This window comes from Amborella trichopoda, chromosome 8 (genome assembly GCF_054954075.1).
Source record: "Amborella trichopoda isolate Santa Cruz 75 chromosome 8, AtrichopodaSantaCruz75HAP2 v2.0, whole genome shotgun sequence".
Lineage (NCBI taxonomy): Eukaryota > Viridiplantae > Streptophyta > Magnoliopsida > Amborellales > Amborellaceae > Amborella > Amborella trichopoda.
Genome location: NC_142343.1, coordinates 44,217,209 through 44,239,526, shown reverse-complemented (window position 1 = coordinate 44,239,526; position 22,318 = coordinate 44,217,209). Strand labels below are relative to the sequence as shown.

Below are 22,318 nucleotides of genomic sequence, written 5' to 3'. Positions count from 1 at the left end.
ACAGAAATCTATATGATGGCTCTAAAATCATTTTTTAACTCCAACAATAAAATTTGAAACTAAAAAAATGGCACTAATCTGAATATTTATTTTTACGATGAAATGGATGATCTAAAAAATTTGTTACAATATATATTATTTTTAGAACTTAAAATCTTTTTTTTTTTATTCACAACTAAATTGCCCATATGGAGAACATGAAAAGGTTTTCTAATGCTTGAATTGGAATTTTCGATGAGTTATGGCGTGGGGCTTTTACTTATCAAAATAAGGCTGCAGCCCTCTCCATTTGAGTGACTTAAGTTCGATCCAGCTATTAAAATGCTCTCAATACTTCAGAATGAGGATAATTTGACTAATTTTAATTTTATGGAGGTATCTAAATGAGACACCTTTAAAAAAATAAATTGTTATGTGATTAAATTGTTGATTTGACCAATCAACTCATTTATTGAGGTTACCCATTGTTGATTTGACCAATTAACTAACTCATTAAGATGGTCCAACCATTTTAATGATAATTTTCCAAATTTTTTTTGCTTATAATTAACTTTTGTCTTGGTAATGTTTGCTGAACTTTTGGCCTGACCAAACAGATTGAGGGTAATTTGGTCGTTTGTGTGTAAGGGGCTGACTAGAGATATTGCATTTTTGAGAGAGGTATTATAGTCATATTCTAGAAAGGTTGAGGATTTTCTAAATTGTAGGGACCATGGAATCACATGTAAGTTGCTTTCAGTCTTGCACTTGACATTTTCTTCACTATTTCTCTCGACATATGAGGAAAACTGAGAAAGTAAAATTAAAAAATAAAACATATATTTATGAGTAAAAATGGGAAAATAATTTCAAAGGATTACGCAAATCTATTTTGATAAAGGGTGATCCGGGTTAATTTTTTTAGCTTAGAGACGGAATCGGACTTGAAATCCAAAGAGGGTCGATTCGGATTCCACTAGATCCAACTTTGGTGATTCTCAAGTCTAATCGGTGTATAAATATATTAGAAAAATTAAAATTTCAAGAGAATCGAGCAATTGTTGGTTCCCTTAAACTCACGTGATACCAAGTAGCCTGGACTATTTTAAATGGGTGTTGTTTGTATTAGGCCGAGGCCTTAAACAATCAAAGTGAGATACATTTTCAATTAGAGTCGAAAGATGTTGTTTCAGTACTGGAAATCTTAATGACATCTTTAAAAGTTATTTTTATCTCTAATTATAAAATTTAAAGCTTTAAAATTAGTGTAGATCGAGCAGATTTATAAACACTTGAAAATTGACGGTCTAGAAAATGCATTACAAGATAGACCATTTTCAAGTCCTGAAATCTAATTTTTCTTATGCCCATACATCTTGAGGTCAAGATGACCGATTTGATAATTTTTGGACATTGAAATAACTTCTTCTAGTGAATTTTTTATGTGTGTCTTAATTTCATTGTTTGGGGCCTCACGCTTATAAAAACTTTTTCCTTTTTAAATATTTGAGTACAGGTAAACTGGTCCATAGTGCCCTTTTTATTTCTCAATCATTTAACATTGAAAACTATGGCGTTGCTTTTTTGACCTTCCAAAAAGATGCGTAAATAGTCACCAGCCAATGAATACAAATTTGATCTCTTGGTATTCTCCATTTAATTTAATGGGTCTGGTTGAGCCTGACCTAGCTGGGCCCATGGTAGACCCCTGGGCCATTGGTATACATAGACTTGGTCGGGTTAGGTAAAATAGGGTTTCTCTCTCTCTCTTCTCTCTCTCTCTCCATAAACACACAAACTGGTTCAGGTTGGTTTAACCCGGTTAAGTGAACAAGACTCACTCGGGTTCAAAACAAGTGGATTTGAACCTCTTAACCTGCAAAACCTCTTTTTCTCTCTCGCATATTTTGGGGTGAGTCAATAGGGGAGGACCCTTACTTAGGAATTGAGCTTAAGACGTAGCGTTGTAAATAATCAAACACTAACCAATTAAGCCTGATTAAGTCAAGAATATACTCCGACTCATTCAAGTTCGGTTAAGACAAGCGGACCCAGATCCAACCGGATCCATGTCAAGTAAACTAGCATGGGCCCATTGTCACCCCTAATTGTGGCTTTTATTGTTTTTAATAGTTAAATACGATGGGCATGCCACCCAACAAATTCCCTATTAAAATAAAAATTAAGTATATAGGCATGTGGGCATTTAATGATGGAGATAGCTCCAAGAAGGAATATGCAAAAAGATTTGTCCCAATTTAATAAGACTTCCAAGTGGAATAAATGAATATGTGGAACATTCTCCAAGGTAAAAGAATTGTTGCCATTGGTTACCAGTTGCTGTTAAGAGTTATGTAACTTTCATTGATCCCATGAAAAAGACGGGACATATATCTTCATCAACCAACCCAATGCAACTTACACTTTTTCCTAGAGAGATGTTTACATCCAAAGAAGAGAGAGGTTACTCAGTGAACCATTTGAAAGTCACATCGTTCTTAGGAAAAGAGATATATTCTCTTTCTAATTAAAGTATTAAATAAACAAGTCAATAGAAAGTCTATGGGCTCCATCCAAATTAAAACAAAATGACATTTTCCTCATTTGTTTCTTTTCATTATTGACTTAGTCATCTTCTCTTTCTCTTCCTCTTCCTCACATGCAAAACCCCTCCTTCCCTCTCTCTCTTTCTCCCAAATTCCCTTGAACCCTCTCTCTCTCTCTCTCTTTACAAGTAGGTCAAAAAAGACATCCAAATTCTCTATTTATATGAAGGAGCTATTAGAAAAAAAATTAAGGGTGTGATTTCTATAAAGTTGCAATCTTAAACAATCCAATTAAAGCTTACCTCCAATCCAAAATTTATCATAATAAGCAAGTTTGGTACAAACTTTTTTTTTTTAAGATTTTCTCAAAATCTATTTTCATATCTAATTATAAAATTTTAAACTCCACAAATGGTTAAAATTAAGCAATCTATAAACATATGAAAATCTTGAAATGAACGGTCTAGATAATGTGTTGTAAGATGCACTATTCTTGGGACTCAAAATCTTTTTTTTTTTTTTAATATTCATACATCTCGCTGTTGAGATGATCAATTAGAGCGTTTTTCAACATTAAAACAATATTTTTCGATGGATTTTTTAGATGCATATGTAATTCTATATTTTATGTTGGCAACCTTATATAAACTTTTTCCATAGAGAAAAGGTAAATATTATAAGGAAAAGTTTATATAAAGATGCAACCTTATAATGTCGAACTACGGATACACTTCAAAAATCCATCGGAAAATATAGTTTTAATGTTAAAAACCATTTGATTGATTATCGAGATGTATGACCATGAAAAATAAAAATATTTTAAGTCTCATAAATAATGTATTTTACAATATATTATCTACACCGTCCATTTTGAAGATTTTCATATATTTATAGATCTACTTGATTTTAACCATTTTTTAATTTAAAATTTTATAATTAGATATAAAAATAGATTTGAGATAATCTCAATAACAATTTACATCAAAATTATATACCATCATAAAATTTAAAGGTGCACCTTACCTCTAGATCTACGGATGCATCCGTATGGCAACTGCACCCATATTATAAAGGGTGCGGTTTCTAAATTAGACAATAAAACAATAAGGATAGGGTCAGTGTACTTTTCGCTTTTTCTCTTGAAAGCGAGACGTTTATATGTAAGTTTTTAGAGAGAGAAGGGGCCAGCCAGGGGGGGCCTGTTGCGAGAGCATATTGTACATTTGTAGAAGTTGTGCTAGGAATATTTTTGGGACCCAAATTGTAAGAATGTGACCTCTTAAACCTCACCAACCTAAAAAAAGGGTTAAAATTGCACATTCTTTGTACTTCAAAGAAGTTACAACACAAGATAGAACAGGGGACCGTCCAAGTTTTAGAAGGCAAAATCTAAATGTTAAAAAAAACTCAAAATCCCCAAGCTCTTTTAAAAATAAGTAGCTATGGATTCTTCAAGGGAACTCCAATTATGGGCCAAACAAATTCTCTTTTGCTAGGAATCTCTCTCGCACGCGCGCACACACAAAAGGTTGAAGCACTTTCACCTCTCCCCCCAACAAAATAGCACACATCTTGTCACTAACAAGTTGGGGCCACATTTTGTCTGGCCTTTCCCCCCTCCCTCTTCAAAAAAAAAAAAAAGAAAAAAAAAAATTCAAAGATAAAAAAAAGTTAAAAAAAGCAGAGATTAATTATCAAAAAAAAATCAAAAGTTTGTGACTTGACACATCCTTCTGATCTCCCCACCCCCACCAGCCTTAGTCTTTACCCCCACATTCCCCAGCTTCACCATAGACCTCACAAAGGTCGAGTCGAACTCGCTCAAAGAGCCTGCAAACCGACTCACGAGTCCACCCGTCGAGCCATCCGAGCCAAGCTTCGAGTCTGACTCCAAGAGAGCGTTCCCGGCCCCTATGTTTTTATAATAAGCGTTATCCCATGTTTGTCTGCTCCCCTTATCGAGGGCAGCTCTATTATTGGAGGAGAGAGAGGGGCAAATGGCTTTGAGCTCGTTTAGAGAAGAGGAGTTTAGAGAGGGGTCCGAGGCTCCGGTCGTGCCATAGTTGTAGAGCCTGTAGCTGAAGAAGTGGCAGTCAGCTTGGCCGATTGTGTGAGCCCCTGCAAGAGAGTGGTATTTTAGAGAGAGCGGTGTTTCAGGTAGGTGGAGGGTGATTTACGTACGGATATCTTTTTGATACGTATATTACCATTGGATGTCTTTTTTCCCATAAATTATGAGAAGCATCACGCTGTTTTGTTTTTTTTTCTAAATTGTCCTCATGTCCGGTGGCAATAAAAAACACCGATAGGAGACGCCATTCGTTTTGGCAAACCACGTGCTCTATCCGGTGTTGCGGATACCGGACTTGGACATGTGGCCATCTGACTTGTAATGCTGATTCCGGGCATTGGGAATCACGTTGTGGAAAAAGAAAAACTAACAAATTCAATGCCGGGCTCAAGAATCGTTTGGATCCTTATAGTGAATTGGTGGCTCAATACAGAGAACCACCCGTTGGGGTGATTCCTCGGTTTTGAAGAACCTAGCCCTGGTAAACGGGTGACCCAACCAAGATCTGACTTGCTCAAGTCATACCCAAACAAGGCTGGGTTACCTGTTTACCACCCCTAAAATAAGTGGAAACACTGTTTTTATTGAGTAATTCAATAGTGAATACAGGCCTTACCCAATTTTTAAATGATTAGTGGTTTTTCAAGGTGACAGTGAAAAATGTAAGCTACTACAACGTGCAACTAAAAACCACCACGACTTCAACCCCTTTTCTTATGAACACTTTGTGTACACAATCACATTTCACTTTTCAAACATGTGTGCTCATGCATGAACAAGGGTGGAAACCGGCCAGTTTTAGGCCATGCCAGGCTTAAGCCTGCCTTGGATAGGACCAAAGGGAAGCTAACCCATGCTTGGTTGGGCTAGGTAGCTTGGCCCAGCCTTATCAAAGGAAAAGGCTAGCTTGGTTGGGCCGACCCACATATATTAACTTTTCTCTTAGAAAATAAAGTCGGCTAGGGCCAAGCCATGACCTCTTGTCCAGGACTGAACACCAGACCCAAATTTCAAGCTGGGCCCGGCTCTTGGGCAGAATTCAATACCCCAAGGCTAAGTAGTTTAGGGTAGGGCCACTGGGCCAATTGCCACCTTTTGTAGAAAAGTTGGGGCATGTGTATAATGGTGGGCAGAATAGAGAGAGAGAGAGAGATGCCTGAAAGTGCAACGAGGTCTTCAAGTGAGAGGCCCTTGGCAGCGAATTTGGTAGCAAGGAGCGAGATGGAGTCAAAAGGCGAGGGCATGTCATTAGTGTCCGAAGCTGAAGATTTGAGTCCATCTAATCTTCCCAACGCTACCTCCCATGACGGTCCCTTTGTCTGAACACATCAACAATTCTCAACCTTAGTAGCAACTCAGACAGATTTGAGACAGAGGGAGAGATATTTCTCTTCTAAGGTGATATTAGCATGACTCAAATTAAGCTAGATTAACTTCAAAAAAAAGTAATTTACGCATGAACACCAAAAATAAATAAATATATATATATATATATGAAATGGGTTAATTTTGGGCGAAAACTACACGGAAAGTTGATCAACCTGTGTTTTTTTTATTTTTTAACAAATTATCTCTCGATCCGATGATGTCATCTTTAGACCGTTTTTTGTTTTTTTAGTTTTTTCGTTAGTAGGCTCTGTTCCAGAGCTGTCCAATGACCTCGGGCCACTTTGGAATTGAGCCCTGAATCAATTCTAAAGCGGGTCAGAAGTCCCCATCCTCGGACCGCTCTTTGTTTTTTTTTTTGTAGAAGAAAAGATCAATCCGAGGATGGGGACCTCACCATCTGAGCCCTACCAACGGGAAAACTAAAAATAAATAAATAAGCAGTGTAAAAAAAAAAAAAACGCTGGTTTACGACTTTCCATGTAATGTATACCTAAAATTGGCCCACTCTAAACTAGCTCACAAAAACCATCTCTCTTGCTCTCACATTCACGCAAACACATGCAAAAAACACAAGAAAGTGATCCAACACCTCTCCCCCAAATGCACACAAGCAAACATATAGTCCCTCTTTTCTCTCTCCTCACAACACAAGAACAAATTAACCACCCCCCTAAAAAAAAAAATACACGCATGCGCACGCTCACACACACACAAAATACTGACCAAAACTACGGCATCACGTGCGGCGAGTGCGAGGATATCAGCACACGAGACAACACCGGGACACCTTGCTTCAACGCCAGCCTTTGCATCCATTATCACCTGGAAACCACGTAGCCCGGTGTTAGCAGGCGCGCTCATCTCGCTCGAAGACCCCTCCAAGAGCACCGAACCATCACATCCCTACAACAAAAGCCACCACCATCACTAACATCTCTCTCCAATTCTTGATAACAGTGTTCGAAAATTCGAAGAATGGGTATAGACTCTCCCAAGTTGGCTTGGGTAGGTGCCCCAATGAGTCCAAAGGCAACCTCTGTACTCATCCTGAGTCCCCCCAACCCTATTTTCTTTTAAAGTCACTGGTCTGACTCGGGACTCGCCCATGTGGGACTAGGTGATCGAGCTCGAAATCCTAGTGACTCCGAATCCGCACCAATGTTTTTAATATGTATAATCCTCAACTGCATGAATAAACTCCTCAATCTAGCACATGTACACATAGTAAAACTTTTGTTGCATGCAATCACCTCTACATCTAGCACAAGATACACTAGTAAAGCCTAATTACAAAGTAGACACCTCTGAATCAAGCACAAGATACATAAGCAGACATTATTGTTTTAAACCTTGGACTCGCCGCGAGACTCAGCCACTCTTGGGCCGTGTCCCGAGGTGATTCTCCAGTTTTCGTCTTTATAAAACCATACTTTCTTGAAGCACTCGGATCAAGCTCGGCCAAACTCTGACCAAACTCAAATCAGACTCTGATCAAACTCGGTCGTCGAGCCTGGCCCATCCAGAGCCGGCAACATGTGAATTCTGAATAAGTCATACGTGTCCGAGTAGGACTTGAAAAAATTTTAAAAACTTATAGACATGAATTTCACATAGACAACTTCTAAATCTAGCACTACGTGCATTATGGGCTCTAAATCTACTTGAAGGAGCAATGGTGAGGCTTAATTACATGTACAAAGCAATCATGGAAGTGTAGTCTAAGAAGAGCTGGGGCAAGGGAATTGTCATTGGAAACAAAGAATTCAACACTTGATTTGACAATTTCCTCCACATTAGGGCATGATTCAGAGTAATATCCAAGGGTGGTAGCACCCACTCCACCATTATTTCTCAAGAGAAAGAGAATAAAGAAGGTGGAGAGAAAGGAAATGTAAGCTCTAGAAATGGCCATTCTCAAACCCATACTCAAAACCCCTCGTGGTTTTAAACTTTACTAAAAAGATAGGACCTCTCACAACGGCTAGGAGCATACACCTATGTTATATATGAGTAGGTGGAGAAGTAAAGGGGGTCCAACTCCACCCTATTGCCTAATAGTTATGTTCATCTCAGTCCCTATTTTGTGGCTTTCGATGGCCGAGATCATTTCAAAGGGTGGGTGCGGCTGTATTCGACGGCCAAGATCTTCTGAAAGGCCCAACATTCCTTCAATCTAGGCCATCAAGTTAGGGAAAACCCTAAACTGGGCCCCAATGGCCAATTTCAGTAGGCATTTTGAACATCACATGTGCTAAAACAGGGTTCATAGATTTTGGGTAAGAGATGTGAGGAATTGGGAGCCAATCTGGAGGGCATCATGCATATGTTAGGTACATCAATTGCAAATGCAAAAAAACTGGAGGCCACTTTGGGACAGCATCCTTAGTGCAAAGATGAATAAGAGGGTGCAAGTGGTCCTCTAGGCTATATCTCATTCCCTTTTCATATCTTCCTTTTTATCTTCTTATCATGGATTAGCTCATGTTGCCCCTGGTGCGTTAGAAGAAAAGTACATGGTGAGTGGACCGATTCATGTCTGTGCCCTATTTTTTTTAGAGATGTATGACCTGAAACACATCTCAAATCCTTGTAAAATTTATTAGTGTTTCATATTTATGCATTTAGAGATAGCTTCAAAGGCGATAAGATGAAAGAAAATGGACTTAAGTGGTCTAGTCATGTGCAATGTCGAACTAAAATAACACGGTTAGGAGACGTGCTTTCGTTCAAGTAGAAGACTCTAAAAAAACAAGAAAAATGCTCAAAAGGACATAGATGGAACTAGAGAACAAAGAGATGATGAATTATGGTTTGACTAATGGTATAGCTCTCACTAAAGCAAAATGACGGAAAAAGATTCGCGTAACCGATCCTAAATAGTTAGAATAAAGCTCGGATGATGATGTTCCATGAATTTGAAGCTCAAAAAATACTATAGATCTGATAGGTTTTGAATTAAAATGAATGAAAAACCACAAAAGAAAAAAAAATTAAGGCTTAAAAATTTATTTATTTTTTCATATTTGTGATCGTGGTGGTCACGATGATAATCTGCAAAAATTAGGATCAAAAGTCTTATCTCCAAAATGAATTTTTGGAGGGGTAGACTCGGTCAACATATGCACCCCCAGATGCATTTAAGCACACTATACAAGATAGTCAAACTTCGTAAAGGAATATATGATCCATTTTATCATAGGAAAGCTATAGGGATAAATAACTGTCCGATCTTTGGAGATGGAGAGAAGGTGGAATCATAAGAATGTGACATGGTAGGTCCCGCTCCCCCTGTATCACCACCCATCCATTGATTCAACGGTGATATACACTTGTGACCACCTGTTTTCTGTGGTCATATAGATCATAGCATGCTTTCCTTGTAGCAAAAATCTCATGAGAGTGTATCTTAATTCTAATGTGAACATCATTGGAATTTTGGATCCAAAAATTTCTTATGCCATTTATCTTGATCATCACAATGATGAATACAAAAAAATTGCACCATTAATTCTAATGTAAACATCTTTGGAATTTTGGATCCAAAAATTTCTTATGCCACTTATCTTGATCATCACAATGATGAATACAAAAAACTTTATTGTCTTAAATATAGTCCATTTCAAACTTTTTCTCTGATCTTTGTTTTAATTCTTGAAAGATTGTGTTGTGTTTAAAGCTCTGAATTCATGGATATCAAGTTAAAATGGATGTACAATGATTAAGGATATGTTTCAGGTCTTAAATCCCTCAAAAAGCAGAACAGGCACATGAGCCTGCCGCCCGCCGCCCAACTCACCAAATACTTTTCCATAATAAATTCCGTAAAAACCTTGTTGCGGCAGCAGGCACAATTCAATTTAGATTGGGGGCATAGTAGCCATTTCTCAAAGCTCAACCCATGAATGGTAACCATCCCAGTGAACACAGATTCTGCAAGGGGACATTGCCATAGAAAATAATGCAACTACCCATGAAAAAAGATCAAATAGATCTGTAATTGATATTTGTAAATTTGTATTATAAATAAACAACAAAAATGTGAGGTCTGGTTTTACCAGTGATCTCTCTATTCAAAACAACAAAAAAAATTTAAAAAAAAGGAGGGGGAAGAAAATAAAACTCAATCATCATCATCATAGTCTTTTCTCAACTATTTGGGTCACTTGGGAAAGAAAACTCAATATTGGACCAAATTTTTTGGCTTTACCAAATCTGCCCCAGTCACATATTTGGCAAAGAAAGACAACATGCGGAAAGGAGCCCCTATAAGTGGTGCATCACTGAGAGGGATCCCTCCATCATTGCTCTTGATCTCAACCGTTGGATTAGCTGCAGCAATCTCTATGGTGCTCATCTCGGCTGACGGATGAGACACATGCAACTCACTCCTGATCTCGGCTGTGGAGCCGGAATCATGATCACCGTCCAGGTTGATCTCAGCCATTGGATAAGACCCATGCACCTCACTCAAGCCAATCTCAGCCAATGGATCACGGCCTCCAACTCCATCCTCTTTAATCTCAGCTGCCGGATATTGGCCCCGAACACCATCCTCACTGATCTCAGCCACTGGATTGTGGCCTTGCAATCCACTCATGTTAATCTCGACCAAAGGATCATGGCATTGAGTTTGATCTCTAGCAGTCCCAGCTGCAGGATCAAGCACTAAAACAGGGCCATATGACAGCACATTCTCTCCTCTCTGTTCATCGATATACACTGAATTAGGGTCGATTTCTTTATGCATTGGAGTGGTTGAGACGATACGAACATTGCTCTCAATGCTGCGAGCTGATGGCACATTGGGTTTGGACTGGAATTCATGTGATGGGGATTTTCCGGCATCATTTTTCAGATGATCCAATTGGATTTTAAGTTCATTCACCTGACATGTGATTATTTTCGACTTAGGAATTTGTATCAAGCGACTTATCTTACACACTCACACTAGCACAAAAACATTAACAAAAGAAATACATACGTGAGAGAGAGAGAGAGAACTTGGAAAGCGAGAAATTGGGCAGCTTAAAATAAGTTGAGACTTGTGAATTGTGTGCGTGCTGGTGTATACGAGAGAGAGAGAGAGAGAGAGAGAGGGTCAGGCAGTTTAAAATAGATTGTCTCAAACAAGTGAGTTGGTTGTGTACGTGAGAGAGAGAGAGAGTGTGTGTGTGTGTGTGTGAGAGAGAGAGAGAGAGAACATAAAAAGTGAGAAATTAGGCAGTTTAAAGTATGTTGACTCAGACTAGTGATTTTCTTTTTTCGTGTGTGTGAGAGAGAGAGTTCGAACAAAGGACATTTGGCTGTGCAAATTGGCAACGACTTCATAAACTGGTGACCAGATTTCCCAGTCAATATTTGGCCCGAAATCCTAAATAGAGGTTTTACCAACAACCAAAACTCCTATGCAGTAGTTCAGACCTAGACAACGAGAACTCACGGTTACCTTTTCGACCAGCTCTGAATTCTGAGCAATCAGCTTGTTCACTAACTCTGCAGTTGCATCTCTCTGAATAATGATCTCATCAGAAGCTGGTTCCATGTGATGAACAGACTCTTGCTGCACAATTGATGTCGAATTAAGAGTGGAGACTTATGGACACAAGAGGTACATTGCCAAGACCAGGAGTGAGAGAGACAGGGAGAGCTTCAATTCCCATCACAAATCAAAATTAGTTATTGGATACAAAAAACTATAGTTTCAAAATAAACACATTATTTATGAAAAAGTATACAAGGAAACTATTTATTTTTAATACAAGGACGTCACAATCACTCTTGTCCGTCAGAGTTCAAATCGGGTAGTTGTGAGTGTCATTGACTAGACTCGAAGTTTAAAAAAAAAAATTCTCGAACTTCATAACACACTCCAAGCCATCCAATTTGACATCTAACGGCTACTAGCAATTGTGACCTCCTTGTAACAAAGATAAATGGTCTCATAATATACAAGCCCTTCATTTATACCAAAAAGCATTGAGATCCATCAACCCAGTAACTGACAATCAAAGACACTCACCAATTATTTAACATGAAAGGAATCAATCATTTCGCATAGGAAGGAATACAATAAGTCACAAGGGAACCAATGGGCCTCATACTGCTAAATTACCCCTCTTCCCCCCACCCCACCAAAAAACGAAATGCAATAAGTCAAAAGGGCCCTAAGTGAACATGGACTAGCATGTTATTTTTCTTCCTTTTGAGGAAACTTGAACACCATTGTTAGCTAATTCTACTAATAGGACTAAGATCTATCTTCAAAAAATAATATCAAATCACTGGTATTTGGTTTCTACTAAGCACAACATTTTCTTAAGCCAAAAAAAAAAAAGTACAACATTTTTGTTTTCTCTATGTCCATTTGTGTGTACAAGTGTGTGTCATTGCTCATGTAGACTAGATTAATGACTAGACATAGGCGTGGTGTAACATGCAAGGACATGGTCCATAAAATTTTACAAGCATGAAACCCCTTTAAGCCATTTAAAAGAAATGCTTACGCAAAATTCTTTCCACCATCAAGAACTACAGGTATATCACTATTGGAAAATCTCAAATATAAGTAAATTCGCAATCCTAGAAACCAGAGAATAAGGGTTGAATTCAGAGAAACATGGCACCCAACAAGAAATAACAAGCTCTGGAAAAGAAAACAAACCTTTTTAACCTCTGATGAAGAATGAAAACTGCCAATACCATGCTCCACAGGAGCAGAGACAGCAATCTCTATTTCAGGCTGGTGTATTCGAGATTCTAAATGATTAATATTGACCATCAATTGCTGACGTTCTTCTAAAAGCTCACCCCTGGATTCTTCCAGCTTCTTTATCTGAAAGTATGTTGTTTTAACCAACATCAGGGACCAAAAATAGAAATAGCAGCTAACCATAATTTGGATATGCTAAAGACAAGCAATTCAAATTTGACCACAACAAAAGCTTTTTTGGCACTCTATTTGTTGATTGAGTCTCTTGCTGCATCAGATGGATAACTAGTAAATTTTTCATTTTCTGTGTTGAGGAAAATAAGACCTTTCTTGTAGTGAATGATGCGAAGTAAATAATCAGGGGAAATTTTCTAGGTCTCCATGGGTAAATATAGCACATGTTGATGTTTTCTCACAAGAATAAAAAAAACACGTGTTCACCCCCTGGGCCAAACAACATGTTAAGAGGATTTTAAGGATCAGAAATTTTTCGAATAGTTTTCTATTCACCTCAGGATCACTTTCAAAAAAGAAAATTTCAGCTCTTTAAAGAAACTTTGGATCTCATCATCTGACATGGCTGGCAAAGGGCCTATCAACCCTGGCCCGAGCAGGCCTGGGTCCCCATGGGCCAGGCTGGTTTGAAACGGCTTTGGCCCATGCCCTGCCCTAGCCAGGTCTAATAGAATCTATTAAAATCCTTCACTATCTACGTTTTGGACCTAAGTGTCCTAACTATATTTCTATGACCAATTTTGTCCATATCATAAATTTTAGTAACATATAAGGCTGAGAAGTGCGTGAGAGTCACATATTCTCTTTCCTCTCATATTTTTCTCTTCTCTCTTCTCTTCTTCTTCTCTTTCTATTCCTCTTTTCTCTATATTCTCCGACTGACTCAAAAAATAATAATTAAAAAAAAACAGGGGCCAGACCAGGCCCAGGTCTAGGCCACCCTGGCCCTGCCTCGGGCCATATTTTGTGGCCCAGGCCATAGTTTTTCAGGACCAGGGTACCGAGCCCATGGCCAACCTATCGTCTGCAGAGTTGTTAGAGCAGGGATTGAGTTGTTATCCCTTTTCAGCAACAATTTTTTTTTTGTTTTTGTTTTATCTAAGAACAATTTTAAAAATGAAAAGATAGGATTTGAGAAATTTGGCGGTAGACAAACCTCCCTAACATGGTGTTTGGCCCATCAATCAACACGTACAGTTCTTGGCCCAAGGGTCAAAGTAAAGTTTTCCCGATAATCGGTCCAGAAGAAAAGCAGGTCCAGAAAAGTACCATTCTAAGTAAAAGCCTCATAGGAAGTGAAAACCAAAATTCTGCATTTGATTAAGTATGATGCTATATGCCTCATAACTGAATAGTTCTGATGCAATTAAGCAACAAAAACTGAAGGGACGCCTTCAATCCATGTAACAATTGTACACAAGGGTTTTGTCCTTCCAATTTCTCTGGTTCATGTCATTTGTGAGTTGCAGCACTGCAGATGGGGTGCATTTTCAAGCGTTGGAAGTGTGAATGGATTTCTCCAGATATTATGAACTGCCAATACAAGCTGAGTTTGCGTGTCTCGAGATCCAAAACATACATTAATCATTCAGTCTAGTAGTCTAGCATTATCCATCAAACAAGGAACTGTTTGTACGTTTGAGATGATGACAATGATAGACAATGGTAGTGTTTAACTGAAAAATCATTTATCTATCTGTGAAAGAGAGATCAAGAATTAAGCAAAAGGCTGCTAACCTGAATCTCCAAATCTGCATTTACTTCACTCAATCTTGCAACTTCTTCTCCGGCTGAAGTCTGCATAAGGTAAAATGCCTTTCAAGTTCATGTCAACAAATTAATATCACAGATTTAAGTACAGAACAAGATGTAAGCTTAAATTATTCACACTTAAATTATTCACATAATTGCCTCGCGGTTTCCCCAGTATATCAACCCAAAAACTCAGAAGACAGAAAATAGATGTTCGAACCTGATGATACTCTTGAGTCCCCTCCTGTCCAGGCAGGAAGAGAACCACTGATTTGTACTAAGGAGTTGGTTTCAAGAAAAAATATTAATTAGAGAAAGAAATGGGGAGCGGTGCAGATAGAAGAGTTTTGAAGGGTTAAACAATCTATTCTTGGATAAAGTGAACGATTTCCATGCCTCTTCTAGATGCAAGTGGTCATAGAGGAAACTAATGTGGTGAGAGGTAAAATGGGCTCCAATCCCCTTCTGTGAAATAGGGAAGTTATGTAGGCCAAAGGGTGTAACACATTATGGATACAGAGAGATTGAGGGAGTGCTCTTCTTGGGATGTGCCATTTGAACAATTTGAGGAATGCGTTCAAAGTCCTCTTGATGCACAAATAACTGCAAAAAGTTGGGTAAATATGGGGCCTCAAGCAGTTTAGTATGCTCGGTTGTGGGTCTGGTAGTGCGAGGGCTATTTTCAGTGGGTTGTAAACTTCAAAAAAGGGACTCGCAGACTAGGTATGAAGTTTGGAACAGGGACTTATGGTGTTGTTTGTACTGCTGGTTAACCGCTTCTAGACGTAGGCAAGTGGAGCCATGGGAGGCTAAAAGTGGTAGATTGCTATGAAACGAGGGAAGGAAAAGTTGTTCGCAGTTTGTGCTCTAGAAGGAATAAGTCACAGAAATCGGTCAGGGAGCGAGTTTACACACCAATCTGGGGAGAAATGGAGGATAGATATATCTAAGTGGAATCAACATAATGAACTTAGATATTCCTCCTAACTTTCTTGGGAGTAATAAGGAGCAGTTTCCCATGAGTCAGCATGTGTAAATTACCCTGATTCCTCTTAAAGTGTTAAATTTCAAATGAATTGCTGCAAGAGATACGATAACAACACAGAACCATTGGCAACACGGAAACTTCCAAATTCAAATTTCTGTGGTGTGTTGGTGCAATTCTGTGAAAAATTTGTTAAACCACTGCTTGTCCATCGCACTTTTGTATCCATTTTTCTATACTTATTTCTTTGGAGTTTTTAGGGTATCATGGTAGCCCCACACAAAGGCCAGCCTCTAAGCGTACAAGCCTTTGAGGATTCCCTAGAAATGAGAGGGTGCAAAAGGGATGGACCTTGTAGGGTTTGGAGGATCATGGAAGGAGAGAAATCAAATTATTTTTCTGGGAAAGGTGGCAGTGCAGGGTGAAGATGTGGATGAGATTAGGTATGCTACTATCTCATGGATGAGATTCAATACAAGAAAAATAAAAGGAATTGTATATTATAAACCATTATACTCGGTACAAGAGGGTCACAATCACCCCTAGCCATCAGCTGTGAAATTTGACTAACTCCAGGTATGTCACAAAATTTGAGAAATTTTTTTTAACTCCAGGCCTGACCAAAAACACATCTCCAGCCACCCGATTTTACATCTTATGGCTATGGGTGATAGTGACCACCTTGTACCAAAGGTAAATGGTCTAATTATATCATCATCATTATCTGAGCCTTATTCCAACTATTTGGGGTCTAGTTATATACTTTTTCAAAATAAAATAGATCACTCGAACACATAATAAAACGACTTTATGCAATAGAGGTTTGCACACATTGAGAAGAACTCAAGTTGCGTGATGTCATAAAACTAGAGAGGAAAGAGAGGCACTACAGTCCAACTAGAGGGGATACTCCAACTAAATTTCAATGGAAATTCGAAAGGTGACTTCAGCCCTACTGGGGTCAGGGTCGTAGACTTGCAGTCAAAGTTAAGACTGAGAGTGTAGCATATGATAGGTAGGTGATTCCACAAAAGCCAAGGCTCGCTTTATGGCCCTTGGATGTTGAAAAGTGGGCTGTTAAGGTCTATTTTCCTCTTAGAGATTTTGTGATGTCATTGAAGAGATTTTGGATGGTTTTGGAGTCTGTATATGTTTCTTTTTGTAAGCGCAATAATGAAAAGGATGACTTGATGATTGTTGGCTACTGGAGGAGTCAGGATCATTGGATAAATTATGGGGACTTCTAGCAATACACTCTTAAGCATAGAACTTGTACGAATGCATATTTTCATTCATTGTATAGCCATTCAATCAAGAGGATATAAAAGCATTTTAACAGAATCAATTGAACTAGTAAATGTTGCCTCATAAAAACTGAGGTTTCAAAATACCATTCAACTACTGCAATTAAACACTATGAGATACATTTCAAAAATTAAACACCATGAGCTAAGCAATAAAAAGAAAGCTCACCTCTTTTTGACGAAGCACCAACAACTCATTCTTAAGCTTGATGCTTGCTTCCTCTCTCTCAGTCTGCCAACTTAAAAAAAATCAAGGTCAAATTATCAGAAAAGTTTAAGGGAATCAATGATGTAAGAAAAAGATGAAATGACCTCATGGGAGTATTTCCAACAATCTAGTGAATAAGTCTAAAACCTGAATCAAAGATACAATGGTTGTACTTCAGAGGCTCAAAAACATAAATGGAATATACAAGGGATAGTTCCCTGGAAATGAGAATACAGAACCCAAACATTATATAGCATCTTTTTTGACAATTAAAACACACACAGCATGAAATGTCAAATAATTTTCAAGGGATATTAGTTTTGACAAGTTAAAAATATGACTCTAATGGCTTTCTGATGGTACACTAGATTTGCTTTAATAAAACAGAAGTGACAACAATGAAATTTGAAGAAATCCAAAAAAAATCCTTATACGCAGAAAGATGCCCATGTTAGCGCAAAACATACAAGTTGAAGAGGTTCTCACGAGAACTGACAGCGATTTATTTGGTACAATAAAAAAAATTTCAGCCGTGAGAGCATATGTCTCAGACTTGCATGCAGGGATTGCAAAAAGCCGTGATGGAATAAACAGTCATTTACAACCTAGAAATGTACAATTAAAATCTTATAGAGGATGTTGCTGTTCCAAATGAGTTGAAAGTCATGCAAACATTTTCTCACATAGAACAATGGAACTCAATGAAAAACAAAAAACAATCCAATGAAATTGTCCTTTGCTGTCAATTTTGGCTATGCTGCTTATAGGCATTAAGAGTATCATCGTCATTTATCCCAATCTTGCAAATCTTAATTGCATTTCGCTGATGATCAACTTATCTGAAACATTTAGATGAACACAGCACAGATGCACAAGGAAAGAGTATATTACCTCCCTCAAAATCCATGAATCCTTTTCACACTATGTAATATAACAAATAGCAAATCAGTCAGTGACAACCCCACTATGTAAATAGCAAATCAGTCAGTGACAACCCCACTATGTAAATAGCAAATCAGTCAGTGACAACCCCACTATGTAAATAGCAAATCAGTCAGTGACAACCCCACTATGTAAGTAGCAAATCAGTCAGTGACAACCCCTGGCTTGTTCCACCAAGCTTGCCTTAAATAGCAAATCAGTCAGTGACAACCCCACTATGTAATATAACAAATACTTATATAAGTCCTGACATGAAAGAATAATAACTAATAGAAAATGAAGAAAAAGCACACATTGTAAGTGGTCAATGCATTTTTAACTCCAACACTTACCTCTTTCAAAAGCCACAAATGCTTCTCAGACTTGAGACTTTTTATTTCTTCATCCAAGCGAGCCTGTAAACCATTTCCAAAACAAACACCTCAATGCCATGGATATCTGATGCCTAGGATTTTAAATATTAAGAGAGAACAATTGAAAGGTAGGATCTGAGGAGCGAAAGTTACCTCCCTCAAAATCCAAGATTGTTTTTCCTCCTCCAACTGTCTGACTTCTTCCTCTAATTTCTCCTGTCAGTTAAGCACTTTAGAGAGGAAATCAATTTCTACTGAAAGAAGAATGAAAAACAGAAGATTGCCCTCACTCCCAGATAGGTGATGTCGACAAACAGTCCCTTTAAGATTTAGTTTTATGCATTCAAGTTTGGTGCCAAAAGACTTGTACAAATCAAGCAGGTTAGAATAGGTTCCCGAGCCAAAGAAAAGGTTAAGCACATGTGTTTCATTAGTAAGGAAACAAAAAATAAGAGTGCCTATACTGAGGGGGTAATGTCAGTTACGCCATGAATTTGTCCTTTGTACAATGCAATACATCAAAAATAACTTATCAAGATAAAATTACCAAATTATTCATCCAAAAGTCAGCACACTATCGGCCACTTCAAAATATTGCCTTAGCAGCATAAATACTATAAATATGGAGCCAAAGTTGAAGGACAAAACAAAATCCAAAGCTAAGCATTACAAGTGGAATGGGGCAAACTGTAGTCAAAAGTTCTTATTTCTAGATATAATAATCGTGTCCATCTTGCTGCTTGACAAATCAAAACATCTTCACTCATAGAGAACCCCATACATAAGCCCAATTAAATACTAAAATTCACCTCAAATTAACGCAAATCTGATGAAAAAAACCTTCAACTAAAAACAAGCCCTAAGATATGGACACAGCTAGATCCAATAGCTACTGAACCTTCAACTTCACAATTTAGAATAATAAATATTGAGGAACAAGTGTTACATGGTTTTGATGAACTTACCATGAAAAGTATGCTTGCCATTTTATGGGCCTCGTATACATCCTGCTTAACCTCCGGTTCTGAAGATCCTGCATCATTATTCTTTGCTGCAACCAAATCAATTGCCTTATGATTTGAATCAAAGTTAACTAGTTCGTTCTTATCCAAATTAGATGTTTCTCCACCATTAACGACTGTGGCTTCTGCATTCTTGTTTTGTTTACTCTTCTTCTTCTTGTTTTTCTTCTTCTTTTTCTCCTCCTCCATTAGTTGTACAAGAACCCCACAAGTCCAAACACTACTGATTTATTCAACAAATCAAAAAATTAAGCTCGATAAACACTATACTTCGTGATTTGCCTGGCCCACTTAGACTCTTAACTTCGATGATATCAAGGTTCTAACTTCTAACACATTTATCCGTTTTACAATATGCATATGTATTTTGTTATGAAATATCGAATTATTCATTTCTCATAATAACCAGCAACCCGCAAATAAAGACCCTATCTTCTCCAACAAAAATGCAGTCAATCTCATGAACTAGATGGTGTCATGGAGGAGAGACTTCAATGACTGCAATAGAAGAAGAAGTCACCTGCAAGATCCAAAGCACATGCTTCATGTAAACCTTCAATCGTAACACCTTTAAATTTGGAACAAAAAAACTATACATACATATATACATACATACATGTACATATATAAGAGAGAGAGAAAGGAAAAAAAAAAACTTAATATGAACCAGATTTCTACCCATCCTGTTTCTCTACGGTACAGAAGATAAAAACAGGTGGTTACCAGTAAATTCGAGCCAATCACAATCTTCTTCGAACCTTGTCGAAATCAAATGAGACTGCAATGTTTAACAGCGTCAATGCATGAGTTTGCCCTAATGTATCAAGCCTCCAGATAGCCTGTAAAATTATCTGAGCTTCTATCAATTAACAGCTGAAAATTTCAAAATTTGTTCCGTTTTCTTCAAAAAACACCTTCCAATATTGAAGAGCAACAATGTTCCCAATATCACTTTTCATTACTTTCGATATAGGATAAGGAAATCAAAAATTCTTGTGTGCATTTTAATTACTTGGAGTCCAGATATAGAAATTCGATATCTCTTAAAATTCCTTTGATTTACCAGATGATAACTCAAAATATTTTGATATCACAAACATAGAACACCATCATTTCTAAGAAGTTCTTGAAAACTAGGTTGACAAACCAAATTTTCTTCACACTTCTCCAAATTTCTTCAAATCTGGATCTAGAAATGCAATTTTCTTCAGTCTCATACAAATTATATCACCATTCTCTTCATAACTCTTCAATCTACACCAGATCTGGGGCTATAAATCCCCAAATTCCACTTATTTCTCAGGATACCTTAGAAACGAGTCTTACAGACTCAGTATTTCTTCAAATTCCCCGTAAACACTTCAAATCTGCAACTTTTGATCCCAAAATAGAACAATTGAACTGGAAAACCCTGCAAAAAAATTTGCATATAGAAGAATAAAACCTAGAAATTTAAACGCGGGCAAAGTAAGCGGGAGTGAAGCTAAAAAATAGGACAAAAGGGGAAATCGATAGAAATAGTAACGGTATTTATACACAAAACCCCTGAGCTTCGTCTCGGTGTAATAATAACCATTCGATTGAAACATATCTCTAACGACCATTCGTTACGGTGAGAAAAACGTTACATGAGGGGGCTTTGTGGGATAAATTAATATTCTAAATTGCCGTTATTCCCAGGTATGCAAATTGGGTGTGGTTTCTATAGGGTCACAACCTATAATACGATTAAGGCGCACCTCCGAATCTTATCATATGTAATTTTGATAGCAAAAAAATTTAGGATTATTTTAAAATTTATTTTTATATTTAATTATAAAATTTTAAACTCAAAAAATAGTTGAAATCAAGGAGATCTATAAACATATGAAAATCTAAAAAACAGACGGTCCAAATAATGTATTACAAGATGTATTTGTAGGACTCAAAATCTTTTGTTTTTCCATATTCAAACATGTCAAAGTCGAGATGATCAATTAGAGGTTATTTCAATATTAAAACAACCTTTTTATATGGATTTTTTTAGGTGTATAAGTTGCAACCTCATGTAAACTTTTTCCATGCAAATTTATCTCAATGTTTAATTTTAGAGAACTTTATTAATTATTCGTGAGAGATCATCAATTTACATACTGCCCATATTTTTTATTTAATCTTGAAGTACAAGTAAAAAGACATGGTTTCTATGCGACCAAGCCCACATATGTAGAACTGCAGTCTTATTAATAAATCTATTTTTTAAATGGATTTTAAAACTTAATTTTTAAAGATATGCAATATCTAAAATGGAGATCTTAAATATGAAAACATAACTAAATTTAAAATTTTAAAAATATTAATAGTAGTAATAAAACATTTGGACCGTTGGTTTCTATTATTTTTAGATGGAACACCGAATTGCATCCATCTTTAAGCTGGGAGCTTTATACTTTCTGGATCGCATGTGTAGAAATGCGGTCCAGGCTGCATGAAACAATTTTCCAAAGTAAAAACAACATGATTTTTAGTTTGAATAGTTGTAAATAAGTAGAATGTTAAGTAGTTCATCTCTTGATGGTGTTCTAATAAATTTTCCTTATTATATTTCCTTATATCTTTTTGTAATAAAATTTTGATTTTCCAAATTATTGTTGCTTTGCACCTTAGAGGTTTTGGATTTTAATATTTTTTACTTATGATTATACTTCAATCTTGAACGACAAATAATATAACTTCGGATCTTTAAAATTCAAAGTTAATATTTACATCAAAAGTTGTCAAAATATCTCAAATGTTAGCTTCGAACCATGAAAAAAAAAACAGCAACAACAACAACAAAATGATCTTGTAATAAACATTCTTAAACATCCACTTCAGACTTTGAAGGTCTGAATTCAATATTTGTCAACAGTTGAGCACAAAACCCAAAATCGGACTTTGCAAGTCTAAGTTCATGTTAGAAAATTTTATAAGCGAAATAAAAAAGAAAAGTTTAGTCCAGCCTACAAGTTCAAGTAGGGGGAATTTGAAAAAAAAAATATTGTATAAAGGTAAAATCAAACTT

At 37.1% G+C, this 22,318-nt stretch overlaps 1 protein-coding gene across 15 annotated transcripts; it reads right to left on the bottom strand.

Moving 5' to 3' along the window:
• Window positions 1-3,820: 3,820 nt before the first annotated feature.
• On the bottom strand, window positions 3,821-20,778 carry LOC18432389 (peroxidase 25). Of its 15 annotated transcripts, none has more exons than XM_088874001.1 (12): window positions 20,584-20,778; window positions 19,999-20,126; window positions 19,219-19,795; window positions 18,407-18,469; window positions 18,233-18,295; window positions 16,920-16,982; window positions 14,447-14,506; window positions 12,647-12,817; window positions 11,432-11,545; window positions 6,709-6,888; window positions 5,753-5,915; window positions 3,821-4,643 (listed from the first exon to the last, which is right to left on the bottom strand). In XM_088874001.1, exons 3-12 carry the CDS (start codon window positions 19,462-19,464, stop codon window positions 4,231-4,233), a joined length of 1,536 nt encoding a protein of 511 aa, XP_088730127.1. In that variant the 5' UTR covers window positions 19,465-19,795; window positions 19,999-20,126; window positions 20,584-20,778; the 3' UTR covers window positions 3,821-4,230. The 15 variants fall into 15 exon arrangements, 13 of the variants coding, with proteins under 13 accessions (XP_088730127.1, XP_088730126.1, XP_088730131.1 ...); XM_088874000.1 differs by having other exon boundaries at window positions 19,999-20,114; XM_088874005.1 differs by having other exon boundaries at window positions 16,920-16,989; window positions 19,999-20,778.
• Window positions 20,779-22,318: the final 1,540 nt, after the last annotated feature.